This window comes from Amphiura filiformis, unplaced genomic scaffold (assembly GCF_039555335.1).
Source record: "Amphiura filiformis unplaced genomic scaffold, Afil_fr2py scaffold_25, whole genome shotgun sequence".
NCBI lineage: Eukaryota > Metazoa > Echinodermata > Ophiuroidea > Amphilepidida > Amphiuridae > Amphiura > Amphiura filiformis.
Window position 1 is genome coordinate 336579 of NW_027305489.1, and position 18247 is coordinate 354825.

Sequence of the window (18247 nt, forward strand, 5' to 3'; positions counted from 1 at the left end):
AGTGTTTTAGAGCACTTGGTATTGGTCACTTGAAAGAACGGTGCATATTAATTATGCAAAAACAATAGAGTCAATTCATGAATTAATTCACCAATGGTCCAAGACGTAATCTTACAGTTCTGGGTCGAGTAATAAAAGTTAAATCGCTTAATTTATCTATTTACTTTTTGGATTTTAACTCTGCCTAATCCACGATACGAGTTAATAAAAGATTTAAATGAAATGATTTATCAATTAAAATGGAGAGCTATTGACAAGGTTACAAGAAATCAAATGATCCAAAATTATGGACAAGGAGAATAGTTGATGTCCAGTCATATAATTAGGGTTGGGCATATCACCATACTTTATTTTAAACAAGTGTTTTCTATGGCCAAATTTAGTGTAGAGTCCAAATCTGCTAACCGTTTTTACGTATGATGACGTTTGATACCACTAAAGTTCAAAAATTCAAAATGGCCGCCAAAATCACATTTTTAAGCACTAAATCGCTTATTTTCATACTTTACCAACCTGTGACATGTCTTTTCATAGGTTATCAGGGCCAAGAAACACATTTTATCACTTTTAACATCAATTTCTGTACATGAAGGGTGTTAAGTGGTAAATATTTTTTTAAACACCCCCAAAATACCAAAAATGTTGTTTTTCCAACATTTTTACACCATTAATATACCTTGTATGATTTTGTACTGTCCAATATTTAGCTGATTACATTACAAGTCAGCCCCAGTGCTTTATCTGGTATTATTGTCCAAACATCCAATATTATTTTTGGTCAAGATTGGGAAGAAATAAGTGAAAAGGAGGAGTGGGATAGTGAAGATGATGAAACATCAGAAGACAATACAGCAAAGCGTCGGAAATCTGCTAAGGACTTTTACGTATGTCTTTCCAAGTCGCAGAACTGTGAATTGATATCTAGAGGATGCTTCCTGCTGAACATTTTAAGAGTGATGATGATGTAATTACTGTAGGTCTTGACGACACAACCAAAGCAGGCAGGGCATCAAAATAATGTATGATGTGAAAGCTGATCACATTACCATATCAGGTCCTAACATGTCTCGAAAGCCCATGACAACAGCCTACAGAAAATATCAGTCACTCAGGAGCTGATGGTGCTGTTGCATAATGATCTAAAACTGAACTGCCTTGCAGCGCTGGCTGACTGTGACATTGACGACATAAAATGCTCAATAGACTTTTGGATGTCAGATCGTGCAGGCGATTGTTCCAAGCTCTTGCAAAGTCTCGGGTGACTAAAGAGAAAATCCTCAAATGCAGTGCAGACACTATACTAGGCGCGACTCACGTAGCTGACAAAGTCTTTAAAAACATTGAACAGAAAATCGGCGTTCAAAAACTGTTAAATGTGACAGCTGGTGAGAAGGTCTTCACATCACCAGAATCAAGTGTCCACACGCTGGCCCTCATTGCAATATCAAAGCTACTTTCTCCTAGCCATGCTGCGCACTCCATATCACTGTATAACGAATATATATATATCATGGATGAGATGGAAGACATCGTAAATGCCGGTTTCAAGGGCTTCACTGGTAATAGATTCGGTAGAATTGCAGAGATCGCAAAGCAATATTTCCTGCAAAATAGAACTAAGCGTGTCATTGGTCTGCCAACGAATGCGTATATGAAGATCATCGAATTCAGCCATTGAGCCACCGCAGGGCAGTTGGAATAGCCACGCTCTTCCATCGTATGTTTTACAAGGAGGGCCCCGAGTTATTATGCCAGCTGATGACAGACATCCATGTCCATGACCCCAGGTTGCAACGGTCTGTGATTCCAGCCATTAGATCGAGGGCCAGCTTCAGCAGAGAGGTTAAACGCTTTCTGAGTGCTTCCTCGTCAGCAGCTTCTAAATGATTTTTTTATCTCGGCTGTTAATGCCAAGGTTATGCCATGTCATAAAGAAACAAAAAAAGCTAGCTAAAAAGCTAGTTTTGGCAGTGTCGACGTATATTCAGAATGACTGGTTCTTGTGTTGTGCTGAAATCTACTCAAAATTGGGAGATGCTTTAATTTTCCCTCTCATGGATCTCTAATAGATGACAGAGGCAGCAATGTTGATAGAAGTGAGCGTACCTGGTTAGGAGTGCGCAAGTTCTTTGAACGAAAGCTACCTGAGCTTAAGCAAGTCAGAGATGAGTCTATGGATAGTGATGATGGCAAGTGTAGACTGTATGGTGTGGTGCTTGAAGAAGTGATTGATACGTTAGAGAGACAGTTATCTGAAATGGCATTCTTCCGCAGTGGTGAGGGTATGGATGTAGAGATTGATGAAGACAAGATGGAATTTTCACCTCTTACAAATCTAGGGTGTGAATCAGAATTCGCCAAACTGGATATACGCATTGTTGCAAGTGGCGGATCTAGATCAGTCCAAACCCATTCACGTAAAAACATCGTAACGACAAATTGGTTACTTTCTGATCCGTCTTTTACGACACTTAGCAATGCTGAAAAACTCAACAAATGGAAATGGGAAAGGACCTCTGACAATGTATCTGATGTAAAGGAGATAGATTCAAACTACCTTCATACAGTCAAAATGACAAAAAGACTGGCTCTCATGAAAAAAGCAGAACTGAAGAAGGAACTGACCAGAACAATGAAACTCCATGGTGAATGCAAGTCCCAGCAGGGCCCTGTGACACCAAGCAATGTAGGAATACTTGAGGACCTAACAGAAAAGGAACTACTCAGTGAAGTAGGTTATCTGAGGGTAACAGTTGCCCCTGATATTCGTCAGAGGCGAAGAGTAAAACACGATGGAAAATTCAGAATGGTTAAGTTTTTATGCGATGAACTGAGACAGTCTATACAAAATGCTGTGAAACCAGAAACTAACTTGGATACTGATATTGATGTTTTATTAAGGAATGTGCTAAAACCCTGAGTTTGGCATGGATTAACAGCCAAATATGGTATCCACTTTAAAGTAAACTACCATAGTGACACTAGAAAGAACACTGTTACATCACCTTGTTCTGCTGAAAAAGACGATTTTGGCACAATTTGTGCTGAAAATTGGATTAAATTTAATACAAACTCCAAATAACTTGTTACAGATACATCTATTCATCTATTCACTTTTTAAGCTTTATATTTGGGTTTCTTGACACCAAAAACCTATAACAAGACATATTGGATGCCATATAAGTGTAAAATTTACAATTTATTGGCAAAATTGCGTAATTTTGGCGGCCATTTTGAATTTTTGAACTTTAGCGGTATCAAACATCATTGGATGTCAAAAATTTCACCAGATTTGTGTTCTACGCAAAATTTCGCCATAGAAACAATATGTTTTATATTAATATTGATAAAAAAGTTGATGTATGCCCAACCCTAATATAATACAGGCGCTAAAAATAACCTGGATATAAAAAATATTTACGTATGTAATAATAACATTGGGTTGTTTTATGAAATACGGGGTATTTTTAATGCACTTTGTAGAGAATAACATCTATACATATATGAAATTATCATGTGTATGATTAACTTTTAATTGTGAATGTTACCACTGTTAATCTTATTTATTGGTTTTGCGTTTCTTCGCTCCCCTTGCTGTTTTGACATCTTTCGAGACGTGGTTACAGCTATTCGAAACAGGAGAACTTGCTTTCCTCTTACTTTTTGCTCTTGTGGTCGTAATGTACCGTTTGCTTGATGTATTTAATCTAATTGCAAGGAGTCTTCAAATCAATGTCCAACTTAGTTTATAACGGGGCACTGAATGTGGCCTCATGGGCTCAATCCACTTTGAGTAATGATTGGGCTGCGAATTCACCGGATTCACTTCTGCCGGCGATGTCTCAAGTATTTGGAGATCAGCTAGTCGTTTTCTTCATGTTTCCGACGCTGGAATTTTATCACTTTCATGGTTATTATTGTTAATACCTTTAATAGTCTGATGTTTTCGAAAATATAACTAATCATAAACAGTCTGAGAGAATGAGTTTATCCATTTCAGGTTCGTAGATGATATCCTGCTTCTTACAGTCCGAAAAGTTATATTTTGTATATTTTTACCTACATAACTTTTAAGCATACCATAAAGCATACCATAAATCCTATTAAAACAAAGTAGCAAAATAACATTGGAACACCAGTAGGAATTAAAAATATATATTTTAGCCGTCAGATTACGTGTTTTTCTCCATGGAATTTTTATAACTGTTGGAGTTGGAATCCTATAAAAAGAGATTTTCGTCTACTTCCGGATCTTTAAATTCAAGCACTTTCGCGCGTAATTTTAATATACCGCCTTCAATGTAAATGCAATTTTATGTATCATTCATAATGATCACGATATATTGCCGAATATACAAATATAAACCTTTCACTGCTAACAAATAAGTAACATCGCCCTCTTTTAAAGAATAAAACAATACAAAGTCTTGATCGCTACTCGAGCTTGGCGAATCGTCTGAAGCTCTTCACGTGGTAGATAAAGAAGGTTTATAATTATATATAGTAAACTTTTATTCGGCACGTTGTCGTATTCATAACAAATTGTATACCATCAATCTACTTTACGCTTTGTCTCAAGGAGTCTCGATCTTGAATCTTGCTAACATACAGCTATAGATAAAATGGTGCTAGTTTGCCCTTGCGAAATTTCACCATGATCAGCCTGGATGGTGGCGACGGTTATACTGTAATGTATAGGCTACTTATCTAGGGACTTTCCCCAACGAAATCATGATAAAAAATTTTAATTATTTCAAATGGTTTGCGGTTGTATTGGGTCTCGGTCATGAATTGGGTCACACGTATAAGTAGCAACCTGGTGAACATAATGAATACTTACTGATTTGCCTATGTGTTTTGAGGTAAATTTAACTTCTGGCTCGTATAATATTTCTATGAAATACCTATGTATAAATTAATGTAAAAGAGTAAAAACTCACTCTCCAAAAGAGTGAGAAGAGTAAAAATCACTCCAAAGGGAGTGAAAATCACTCCAAAAAGAGTTAAAATTACTCCTAAAAGAGTGAAAATCACTCTTAAAAGAGTGGTTTTCAGGGTATGATTATATTAAGGGACATTACTCTTTTTCGGGTAATGTCCCTTATATCATACCTTGAAAGAGTGGTTTTGACTCTTTTAGGAGTGCTTTTTGCTCCCTTTTTAGTGATTTTCACCCTTCTCACTCTTTTGGAGAGTTGTTTTTTTCACTCTTTTACATTAAGGGATATATCTCTGGTGAGTAGTGACTTTTGGTAACATTTTTTTACTATCGCACGTTCATCCACGAGTTTCATTCCAAGACATTTCGGTTTTCCCATTTCATTTCGAGTATGGAAATCAGATCAAAAACATTATGAAATAGAACTTGTCAGTGTTTCTAGACTGGGCCAAATCAATAACAAGCATCTGGTATCGAATCGGATATAAAGAAGAGTGATTAGAAGACATTAGCAAGAAGATAACATATCGGACTGAGGTGTTTCAGTTGCATTACGACATCTGAAGTCGAAATATGATAGGTATATGTTGTGATTCCACCGCGGTGTCACAATCTCCCAATAGTGCTTGACTGAAGCACAGTGTTCTGTGACATCTTTAAATTCCTTGAACAGATACCAGTATCTGTCCACTATATGGGCAGAATAGTTCAGCTTGTGAGGGATATACCAACCTCCATAACCCAATGTGGCCTTAACCTAAACGAGTTCACTGGGGCCATTGGATCAGTGGCGTTCTGAGGACTTCTAAGATCGAAGATCACACAGCTTCGTGAAACACAGGTGCAGAGGAGTACCGATACACAATGGTTGACATGGAAAGAAGGGAAGGGTATATTGAGGTGAGTTTTAAATAACCTGTTATACCCATGTACTATTACTATGACACGAGCTATACAACCCTGTGGTCCAAAAACAACTCTTCGTATGTTAATTTCTCAAAATTGAAAAGTCTGTCTCAAATTCAGTAAATAGATGCATTTGTAGGATTGTAGATTAAATAATTCAAACATTTTGCTAGGCAAATCCAATGAAAAAGTAATTCACTACTTTAGCTTTCGCCATCGGGTCTGACGGCTTGATCACAAGTGACTTGGTCCAACGATTTTCCCTCGAAACGGCTTGTTGACATTCCCCGGAAATGATGATGATTTTGTTTTAAGCATTAGATCGTGGGGATCGTATACGTGATCGAGAGAGACGATACCTTCGTCGCGGTTGATTGCTTTTGCCCTACGGTTGATTGATTTGGCGATATCGATAAGTCCTACGTAGGGGAGACGGGAAGACAGTTAGAAATAAGCAATAAAAAACTAAATTTAATTATAGCATAAATTATGCCCCAAACATAGAAGGGTTTGTGAATATTAACAACCAGTGGCGTAGCGTCATAGGGGCACGTGCCCCCCAATCGATCTGAAATTTAAAAAAATAAGCCACTGTTAACAACTTGCAGTGGTGCGACAAGTTAGGTCATAGGGAATGCAATGTAAGCCAACATACAATGGAGAGTTTTTGGGAACGTGTGTGTGTGAGTATACCTTTTCCCCAGAATAACAAAACAAATTTCTTTCTTTTCCACATAATTGGCATGCATAATACGCCCGTTCCTGAATTCCAAGTGAAATTCCAAGGTACCTGCGTACCATCACGTCCGTGGGGCAAAGATGCTATGTTAGTGATATGATAGAGCAGCCTCGTATATTGCTTACGTGTGAACAAACTTAATTTTTACCATTTGACGTAAAAACTGGCGCCACAGTTTGAATTTATATTCATTTCCATTAAAAGATGATATTTCAGAATATACAACAATTTGAAACAGATTTTTCAGGTTTAAGAAATAACCTTTGCAATTGGGCAAAGTTGTTTTTTAGTCACCCAAAAATCGTCACAGACCAATATACCAATCATATCAGTTTTATACTTCGGCGTTTAGTACTAAGACGCTGGTTGGAAGAAAACATATTTTTTGTTCAGAATGGGAAAACGCTGGGTATATTACACTAACAACGCAAAAGCACATTTAACCCATTGTGAAACGTCAGACAATAAATTGCTCTTGTATCCTGATATTGATAAAGAAGAGTTGTAGAAAAGTTGTTGTTGGATATAATTTTTACCAAGCTTAGGTACACTCAGGTTCTTGCCTTTCCTTTAAATAAGGGAGTGTGCTATAACGATACCGTTAGCAACAACCTTAACCCGTATGAACCTCACAAAACCTACATACTGGACGCCTCGTAGAGCCGGCCAACAAAATACAATTAATGACATAATAGGATGACATATTTACGCGGACCCCGATTTTGGAGTTTAATATTCGATTGTTTCTTTGCATTACAGACTGCTGATGAGACTGCTCCGCTTCTGACGCAATCATCTAGTAGCGAGTCACCAACTCCAAGAGAGCGTCACAACAATGTCATTAACGCTACGCGCTACTCTCCACGTCATGATCACCGCGATGAACCTGAACTTGATAGAGGTGAAAGTCACGAAAGTTACAATGCCTCCCTCATGATCATATTCCTCCTGGGAAGCTGTGGTGCTGCCGTCGCTCTTCTCCCTATCATGGTATCGTGCACACATCACTCGCAACGGTTTGTCAACCATATCTATAACTTATCGTACGTGTTTAAGGGAGTCTATGTATGTATGGCTACCGCGTTTTGTACATTTGGCTTGATTAAAAGGAAACGTTGGATCCGAGAGGGACGCATTCGTGTTCCTTCTAATACAGCACTAATTGGTGTTTCAAATGACATAGATGATTCAGATATTTCTCGGCGGTCATCCGATGACGATGACAATTCGATTGCAGAGCCACAAGACACCATCCAAGAACTTGATAGGCGTCCACGTTCTCATCAGCCGGGTGTTTCCTATGCCGTTGTAGGTTTTGGCATTGGCGGGATTGTGTACCTGATTTGTCAACCTATCAGTACTCTTTATGCTCATCTTAAACAAGGAGACCCATTTCTAAAGAGCATTTTTGGCATTTATTCCGCATTACTTGATGCATTGTACGTAGCCTCCTTTTTTGTTCAGATTGTGTTTTACGCCAAGTTTAAAGGTGTCGCGTTACAAGGTTGTGCTATGTTCCATTGTTTCATCGCGTTGATGATTACTGGAGAGCTCTGGGCTTGGTTTACTCTAACACTCTTTCCGATCTATCTCTTTACTATAGACTGTTCTAACAAATCGACAGTTTTGGGTCCTTCATTTAACTCAGCAAACAGAAATGCTACCACCGACGACATAGTCCTTGTATTGCTTGAAAACTTAGAAAGTCTTCTCAAGCCATTCCTTGGTGAGTTTCTTATCATCAGTTTAGGAATTCTATTCAATCTTTGGGGCACGATGGATAAGAGCAATCGCCCAAATTCGAGGTGCTGCAATAGTGTGGACCAACTTGATGGAGACGTCAATGGTCAGAGCCTAGAAACAGTTGAACAGCCTATTGTTACGAAGAAACGTGTCATGACTTTTGTCATAGCTGGATCGTTACTTCTTTCTGTTACATACATCGCCATGTTAAGTATATTAAATGGTCAGTTTAAAACATGGATGAATGGAAATGTATACATCTGGAATAGCATTCACTTAGTGCTTCATATCCCCATGTATCTGTTCTTCATACTCACTCACAAGACCACGAAACGACTTAAAATGCGCTTGACGATATCGTCGCTCACCATTTCCGAAATGTTTCTGATTACCACAAACATTGCCAATTATATTTATTGGTTTTTGCGTTTCTTCGCTGCCCTTGCTCTTCTGACATCTTTCGAAACGTCATCTCAGCCATTAAAAACAGGAGAGCTTGCTTTTTTGTTAGTTTTTACTCTTTTGGTTGTAGTTTACAGTTGCTTTGAGGTCTACTACCTCATTGCAAGGAGTTGTCTTCAGAGATCAGGTGTGAAAATGTCAAACTTTGAACGCTACGGGTTAGTGTATAACGGGGCACTGAACGTGGCATCTTGGGCACTGGCAAGTTTAAATAGCGAGTTGGGTTTAACTTCTCCTAACTTACTTCTGCCGGCGATGTCTCAAGTATTTGGAGATGTAACTACGGCGCTGGTCGCTTTAGTCATGTGTCCAATGCTGGAATTTTATTACTTCCACGCTGCAATTCTTTCCTTTGAAATTGCAAAAAATATATAATTAATCATATCAAATCATAGGATCTGTGGGTGTTATGTTAAACAGCAACCCAGTAGGGGATCAGTTGGTGGTGAATTAGTCCGAAAGGCCCTTTCAGTGCTTTTGGTACTAATTAACTTAATTTGACACCATTAACGTACACAAAACCACAATTTGACGTTTTATTGTGATGCGGACAACCCTATACTTTGCATTACAACAAAATGATGGAACACCAGTAGTATATATTTTAGCCGTCAGACTATATGTTTTTCTCCATGGAATTTATGTAACTGTTGGAGTTGGACTCCTATAAAAAGAGTAGATTTTCGTTCTTCAGAAAGTAACATTATTAATGACGAACATAATTGCGCGGGGTATAACAATACAATCACGGTGAATTAAGGAACAGTGTGTATAATAACGTATGAGAGTATCTTTCGATTTTTAATCTTAAAAGTCGATTCCCAGGAAAACAAAATAGTGTCATCCATCTGTTTTCGTAATAATATTGACCACTTTGTTGCCATTGGCAGCGTTTAGTTCTGCTAACTCCAATTAGACCGGAGTTAGCGAAGTTGAAATCTGAAAGCGAGGCCAAAGATATAAATTACATTTGCCAAGTTAATTTGCCATTACCAAGTAACTATAAGGTTTACCTAGCTGTGACTTGGTACATATGTAGTACAAGCACAATAGAAGTGTATTACGTTTATCATTTTGCTAGTTTTAATCTGCAAAATTAATTAGGATTAATTTCTTGAAAAATCAAAATGAACTCTAATAGCCTCTACTTAATTATGCAGATTTAGCAAAATACCTTTATCTGCAGCCGTCTACTTCCGGATCTTTAAATTCAAGCACTTTCGCGAGTAATTTTAATATACCGCCTTCAATGTAAATGCAATTTAATGTATCATTCATAATAATCACGATATATTGCCGAATATACAAATATAAACCTTTCACTGCTAACAAATAAGTAACATCGCCCTCTTTTAAAGAATAAAACAATACAAAGTCTTGATCGCTACTCGAGCTTGGCGAATCGTCTGAAGCTCTTCACGTGGTAGATAAAGAAGGTTTATAATTATATATAGTAAACTTTTATTCGGCACTTTGTCGTATTCATAACAAATTGTATACCATCAATCTACTCTCAAGGAGTCTCGATCTTGAATCTTGCTAACATGCAGCTATAGATAAATGGTGCTACAGGGTGTCCCAAAAAAAAGAGGCCCCACATTGCGCCCGCTTTTTCTCCTATTTCTGAAAAGTTGATCAAATATATTTTGGTATGTAAAGAAACCTTAAATCGTTAGCTTTAATAAACCAAAACAATTCTTTCAATCGGCTCACAAGTTTTGAAGATATGCCCTCTTTAAGAAATGTACCCGTTTTTCACTCTGTCCACGGATGAGGTTTGGCTACATCAAACATTTAAACGAAACACACGGTTAATGACATGGATAGATAATAGCATTAGGCTTGGGAAAGCATTCACTATAAGCGAGGATCACCAGCTAGCTTCAAACATCTTCGCAACCCCGTATTTCTGCTGCATTCGCAAGTATCCGGCGTACAAGGATGGTACGCAACGCAATTAATGCAATGAGAACTAGGGCTGAAACCTGTATTCGTCATGGAGGCAACCAGGTAGAGGGCAGAGCAGCACAGTAAACTCACTTCAAAAGAACCAAAGACAAACTAAACAGCCCTTTTCAGGGCTACATTTTATTCAAAAGAGAAATGACTTATGTTGTCAATAAAAAGAAAGCAAGAAACGAGAAAAACATAAGTAATTGCAAGTATAGCAAAAGAAGTCCCATCCCACATCAATTTCGCCCAAATTAATGACACTTAACAAATTCCATAATCCATAAGCCCACCTGTAAAGCCCATTCCCTAAAATAAAGTTGTTATTTTATAAAGTTATCATCGAGGAATGTTTTATATTCATGCATGGTATATGCACTTTTCAATCTTTGAAGTAGCCAAACCTCCTCCGTGGACAGAGTGAAAAACGGATACATTTCTTTAAAAGGACATATCTTCAAAAGTTATGAGCCGATTGAAATAATTGTTTTGGTTTATTAAAGCTAACGATTTAAGGTTTCTTTATATACCAAAATATATTTGATCAACTTTTCAGAAATAGGAGAAAAAGAGGGTGCAATGTGGGGCCTCTTTTTTTGGGACACCCTGTAGTTTGCCCTTGCGAAATTTTACCATGATCAGGATGGTGGCGACGGTTATACTGTAATGTATAGGCTACTTATCTATGGACTTTCCCCAACGAAATCATGATAAAATCACATTTTAATTATTTCAAATGGTTTGCAGTTGTATTGAGTCTCGGTCATGAATTGGGTCACACGTATAAGTAGCAACCTGGTGAACATAATGAATACTTACTGATTTGCCTATGTGTTTTGAGGTAAATTTAACTTCCGGCTCGCATAATATTTCTATGAAGTACCTATGTATGAATTAATGTAAAAGAGTAAAAACTCACTCTCCAAAAGAGTGAGAAGAGAAAAATCACTCCAAATGGAGTGAAAATCACTCAAAAAGAGTAAAAATTCCTAAAAGAGTGAAAATCACTCTTAAAAGAGTGGTTTTCAGGGTATGATTATATTAAGGGACATTACTCGTAAAAGGGTAATGTCCCTTATATCATACCTTGAAAGAGTGGTTTTGACTCTTTTAGGAGTGCTTTTTGCTCCCTTTTGAGTGATTTTCACCCTTCTCACTCTTTTGGAGAGTGATTTTTTCACTCTTTTACATTAAGGGATATATTTCTGGTGAGTAGTGACTTTTGGTAACATCTTTTCACTATCGCACATCCATCCACGAGTTTCATTCCCAGACATTTCGGTTTTCCCATTTCATTTCGAGTATCGTAATCAAATTAAATACATTATAAAATAGAACTTGTCAGTAAGACTGTTTTCTAGACTGGGCCAAACCAATAACAAGCATCTGGTATCGAATCGGATATAAAGAAGAGTGATTAGAAAACATGAGAAAAAAAACAACCATATCGAACGAGGTGTTTCGGTTGCATTACGACATCTGAAGTCGAAATATGATAGGTATATGTTGTGATTCCACCGCGATGTCACCAATAGTGCTTGACTGAAGCACAGTGTTCTGTGGCATCTTCAAATTCTCGCTATTCACAATAAGGGCGCCGCCAGCGGTTTGCGATGTAATCGTGATGTATCATGGGAAAAGGTCGACATCCAAGTCCACGCAATACGAATATTACCATGCTATTACATAGGAACACGTGACAATATTTTTTAGTTTGTCAAAATAAAGGTGTTACACGCGAATCGATACTCAATAATACTTAGGGAGGACAGTTTTTATGGTCTACTGAGCTCAGCAATGCTTTGCTGTCTTCGATAGCGCATTGTATCGGAGAGGTACCTGGTTTTTATCAAAGCCCAAACCCATTCAAGCCTGTAGCATACTCTTTTAGGCTCCGCTCAATTGACAACTCTGCTCCGATACAATACATTGACCAAAATATTGATCGAATCAATTTTACGACCATGCTTGAATTAACAACCCCTTGAAACCTAATTACACCACTTTATGTAAACATAAACTTACACACATTATTTACTTTCTATTGACCGCAGACACGACCCGAGACATGCTTATTTAATGACCACTTGAGTAGTTGATGAGTGGGTCGTTATGTACTCACTGAACACAAAGGAAATTGATTTTGGTTTTACCATCGACCGTGTTTATAATCCTGCTGCTCTGCTGAACGCTCCGATAGATATCAGCAAACTCGTATACTGTTCGCTTGTTCCTATCGAACGCTCTAGCGTACATGAACCATTATCGAAGACAGCAAAGCATTGCTGAGCTAAGTAGACCATAAAAACTGTCCTCCCTTAAAATAATGTGATTTGAAATGTGCACAATTAATTTTTTCTATATCGATTTGCGTGTAATACCGTTATATTGACAAACTAAAAAATATTGTCACGTGTTCCTATGTAATAGAGCTTAATAGCATGGTAATATTCGTATTGCGCGGACTTGGATGTCGACCTTTTCCCATGATACATCACGATTACATCGCAAACCGCTGGCGGCGCCCTTATTGTGAATAGCGAGAATTCCTTGAACGGATATCAGTATCTGTCCGCTATATGGGCAGAATAGTTCAGCTTGTGAGGGATATATACCAACCTCCACAACCCAAAGCGGCCTTAACCTAAACGAGTTTACTGGGGCAATTGGATCAGTGGCGTTCTGAGGACTTCTAAGATCGAAGATCACACAGCTTCATGAAACACAAGTGCAGAGGAGTACCGATAGACAATGGGTGACATGGAAAGAACGGAAGGGTATATTGAGGTGAGTTTTAAATAACCTGTTATACCCATGTACAATTACTATGACACGAGCTATACAACCCTGTGGTCCAAAAACAACTCTTAGTGTGTTAATTTCTCAAAATTTAAAAAAATTTTGCTAGACAAATCCAATGAAAAAGTTACCCGCTACTTCAGCTTTCGCCATCAGGTCTGACAGCTTGATCACAAGTGACTTTGTCCAATGCTGTTCCCTCGAAACGGCTTGTTGACATTCCCCGGAAATGATGATGTTTTTGTTTTAAGCAGTGGATCGTATACGTGATCGAGAGAGACGATACCTTCGTCACGGTTGATTGTTTTGGCCCTACGGTTGATTGATTTGGCGATATCGATAAGTCCTACGTAGGGGAGACGGGAAGACAGTTAGAAATAAGCAATAAAAAACAAAATTTAATTATAACATAAATTATGCCCCAAACATAGAAGGGTTTGTGAATATTAACAACCAGTGGCGTAGCGTCATAGGGGCACGGGGGCACGTGCCCCCCCCCCCAGTCGATCTGATTTTTTTTAAATTACGCCACTGTTAACAACTTGCAGTGGTGCGACAAGCTGTAGGTTTATTAGGGTCACTCCATATGAAATCAAGGAGGCGCCCCACCTGACCCCCTCAGATTTGCTTTATATTTTCGTCATATGTTGTACCTGTAAAAATATTAAAAACCTGCAAATGTGAGGTCTGTAGCTCTTACGAATTTTCTGTGGCAGCCATTTAAAGTTGGAGTAGGGGGTCTAAATTTGGACCCAAAAGTTGCCCTTTAAATAAATTTCATCTTTGGGAGTCTGTGCCTTCTTTATAAAAAGAAAGAGAGGTCTGAAACTTTGTATACACACTAACTGCATGCCCAATTTGTCAAAAAAATAAAAAATAAAACAATTCTGTAATTGCGCATTGTGTCACGGGGTCATTAAATATGCAAGAAAAATGTAATGTTTTGTAAACTGGCAAGTTTAGCCCCCTAAATTCACATTTTTGTCAGATTAATTATTTTTTGTTATCACTGATGCTATATATAGGATAAATACAATGCATATCCAAAAAATTGAGGTCACAACTCTTTTACATTTGGAACAGCGCCCTCACGAAGATGAAATTTATTGCAAATTCAACATTTTCAGGGGCCCAAAGTCGAAGTGGTCAACCTTCAAAATTTATAAAACATCACTTTTATAAGACTACTAGTCTTAAATTACAACTTTGCTCAATCCCAGTAATTTTATAGGTTGACTTCATATAAACGACAAGCCCAAAATTGACAATTTTCTTATGATTGCATGTACTGCAAATGTGGCGAATTCGGAAGGTTTAAAATTCAAAATGGCCACAATATTGAAAATAAATGACTAGATGCGTAGTTATTGGCCCTATTTACTTTTATTTCCATTTTATTTTCAATATTGGGGCCAATTTGACTTTTAAGCTGACAAAAATGTGAATTTAGGGGGCTAAACTTGCCAGTTTACAAAACATTACATTTTTCTTGCATATTTAATGACCCCGTGACACAATGCGCAATTACAGAATTCTAAGCTCAGGCGGACCTGGGATTCGAACCCTTGACCCTTGGATTCACAGTACAATGCCTTAACCGCTAGGCCACGCTCCTCTTCTCGACTCGTGGAGCCGGCCAACAAAATACAATTAATGACATAATTTTACGCGGACCCTGATGTAGAGTTATACGGGTTTAATGCCCGCTTGTTTCTTTGCATTACAGACTGCTGATGAGACTGCTCCGCTTTTGACGCAATCATCTAGTAGCGAGTCACCAACTCCAAGAGAGCGTCACAACAAAGCCATTGGCACTACGCACTATTCTCCACGTCATGATCACCGCGATGAACCTGACATTGATACAGGTGAAAGTCACGAAAGTTACAACGCCTCGCTGATGATCATATTCCTCCTAGGAAGCTGTGGTGCTGTCGTCGCTTTTCTCCCTATATTGGTATCATGCACACATCACTCGCAACGGTTTGTCAACCATATTTATAACTTATCGTACGTGTTTAAGGGAATATATGTTTGCATGGCTACCGCGTTTTGTACATTTGGCTTATTTAAAAAAACCCGTTGGATCCAAGAAGGACGCATTCGCGTTCCTTCTAATACAGCACTAATTGGTGTTTCAAATGACATGGATGATTCAGATATTTCTCGGCGGTCATCCGTTGACGAAAACAATTCGATTGCAGAGCCACAAGACACCATCCAAGAACTTGATAAGCGTCCACGTTCTCATCAGGCGGGTGTTTCCTATGCAGTCGTAGGCTTTGGCATTGGCGGGATTGTGTACCTAATTTGTCAACCAATCAGTACTCTTTATACTCATCTTAAACAAGGAGACCCATTTCTAACCAGCGTTTTTGGTATTTATGCCACATTACTTGATATATTATACGTAGCCTCGTTTTCTGTTCAGATCGTGTTTTTTACCAGGTTTAAAGGTGCCGCATTGCAAGGTTGTGATATGTTCCATATTTTCATTGCGTTGATGATTACTGGAGAACTCTGGGCTTGGTTTACGCTAACACTCTTTCCGATCTATCACTTTACTGAAGACTGTTCTAACAAATCGACAACTATGGGCTCCTCATCAAACTCAGCAAACAGAAATTCCACCCATGATATAGGCCTTGTATTGCTCGAAAACTTAGAAAGTCTTCTCAAGCCATTCCTTGGTGAGTTTCTCATCATCAGTTTAGGAATTCTATTCAATCTTTGGGGTACGATGGATAAGATCAATCGCCCAAATTCGAGGTGCTGCAATAGTGTGGACCAACTTGATGGAAACGTTAATGATCAGAGACAGGAAACAGTTGAAAAGCCTAATGTCACGAAGAAACGTGTTATAACTTTTGTCATAGCGGGATCGTTACTTCTTTCTGTTACATACATCGCCATGGCAATCATATTAAATGGTGACTTTAAAAATATGAATGCAAATGTATACATCTGGAATAGCACTCACTCGGTGCTTCATATGCCTTTGGTTCTTTTCCTTATACCAACCCTTAAGACCATGAAACGACTTAAAATGCGCTTGACGATATCGTCGCTCACCATTTCCGAATTGTTTCTGATTACCACAAACATTGCCAATTATATTTATTGGTTTTTGCGTTTCTTCGCCCCTCTGGCTATTTTGACATCATTCGAGACGTCATCTCAGCCATTAGAAACAGGAGAACTTGCTTTTCTGTTACTGTGTGCTCTTGTGGTCGTAGTATACAGTTTGCTTGAGGTCTACTATCTCATTGCAAGGAGTTGTCTTCGAAGATCTGGAATAGAAATGTCCAACTTTGAATGCTACGGGTTATTGTATAACGGGGCACTGAATGTGGGGTCTTGGGCACTGACCGGTACTGAGTGGGTTTCTACTTCTGCTAATGCACTTCTGCCGGCGATGTCTGAAGTATTTGGAGACGTTACTACGCAGCTAGTCGTTTTAGTCATGTATCCCATGATGGAATTTTATTACTTTCACGCTGCAATTCTTTCCTTTGAAATTGCAAAAAAAATATAATTAATCATAAACATTCAAATCTCTTTATTAACTACTCAGATGAGACCATAAGGTGAAAGACTAAAGATTAAGGGATCTGAAATGAGCGTTTAGAGCGTTTCGACAGTATTTTTATGGGACATGAGAGCACCACAGACGTATCGAATTGCATTCTGAATACGAATAATGTCTTTCTGATATCAAATAATTTTTGAAAATCACGATATAATACAAATTTTATGACAAATTATAAAAATTTGATATTTTTCAAATTTTGATATAACAGTCCTCAAGTAAATTTTATAAATCTAATGATATATTCTTAAAGTGTATGTAGCTGGGAGGAAAAGCCGACGATCAATTGAAAATTTTGACCTTTCATATTGAAGATATGGATTTTTTCCCCAAAAGACCTAATTTTTTTGGTGTTTTGGGAAATAAAATCCATATCTTCAATACGAAAGGTCAAAATTTTCCATTGATCGTCGGCATTTCATCCCACCTACATACACGTTAAGTATAAATCATCAGATTTATAAAGTTTACTTCGAGTACTGTTAAATATCAAAAATATCAATTTTTAATGATTTGCCATAAAATGTGTATTACATTGCGAATTTCAAAAAATCAAAATTATTTGATACAAGAAGGACATTCTTCGTACATGTATTCAGAATGCGATTCGATATGTCTGATGTGCTCTAATGTCCCACAATAAATACTGTCCAAACGTTCATACCCCTTCCCTTAAGCTTAATATTTTGTATATATCTCATATAGCTTATCATTTTAGGCCAAATAACAAAAATAACGTGTTTCACGGTTCAAGTTCACTCCGATTTTGTTATTTGTTATTTAGAAACAAAGCATCAAACATATCAAATGAAAATAACTGTATACAAATCAAAAGTTACATAGTATTTTTTTTCATCATATTTAGTACCATGATGATACAAATCATTTGTATATCATAAATTGGGAGAACGTAATATATCCCAGCAAACACAAAAACGTTTTAAAAACGTTTTAAATAAGTTATATTTTGGCTTTTGGTTTAGGTAAAAACGTTTTAATAACATTAAAATGTCGGATTATATAAAGGTCATGATAACGTAACGTTTTGTATGAAAACACACTGCAACAATATTTTTAAATGTTTTCAAAAAATGTTATTGTAAACTATTTTTGCAAAAAT

General features: G+C 37.7%; 2 protein-coding genes across 2 annotated transcripts; both read left to right on the forward strand.

The window, feature by feature from the left end:
• The first annotated feature begins 5518 nt into the window (after positions 1-5518).
• On the forward strand, positions 5519-12035 carry LOC140143657 (uncharacterized). Its single transcript, XM_072165474.1, has 2 exons — positions 5519-5839; positions 7344-12035. Exons 1-2 carry the CDS (start codon positions 5804-5806, stop codon positions 9162-9164), a joined length of 1857 nt encoding a protein of 618 aa, XP_072021575.1. The 5' UTR covers positions 5519-5803; the 3' UTR covers positions 9165-12035.
• A 1140-nt stretch (positions 12036-13175) lies between these two features.
• On the forward strand, positions 13176-17269 carry LOC140143674 (uncharacterized). The gene is made up of 2 exons (XM_072165494.1): positions 13176-13526; positions 15265-17269. Exons 1-2 carry the CDS (start codon positions 13491-13493, stop codon positions 17071-17073), a joined length of 1845 nt encoding a protein of 614 aa, XP_072021595.1. The 5' UTR covers positions 13176-13490; the 3' UTR covers positions 17074-17269.
• The last annotated feature ends 978 nt before the right edge of the window (positions 17270-18247 follow it).

Coding starts and splice junctions, on each gene's coding strand:
- LOC140143657 (XM_072165474.1), top strand. CDS start 5,804: ATGGTTGACATGGAAAGAAGGGAAGGGTATATTGAG. Junction 5,840..7,343: donor GAAGGGAAGGGTATATTGAG/GTGAGTTTTAAA, acceptor TTTGCATTACAG/ACTGCTGATGAGACTGCTCC.
- LOC140143674 (XM_072165494.1), top strand. CDS start 13,491: ATGGGTGACATGGAAAGAACGGAAGGGTATATTGAG. Junction 13,527..15,264: donor GAACGGAAGGGTATATTGAG/GTGAGTTTTAAA, acceptor TTTGCATTACAG/ACTGCTGATGAGACTGCTCC.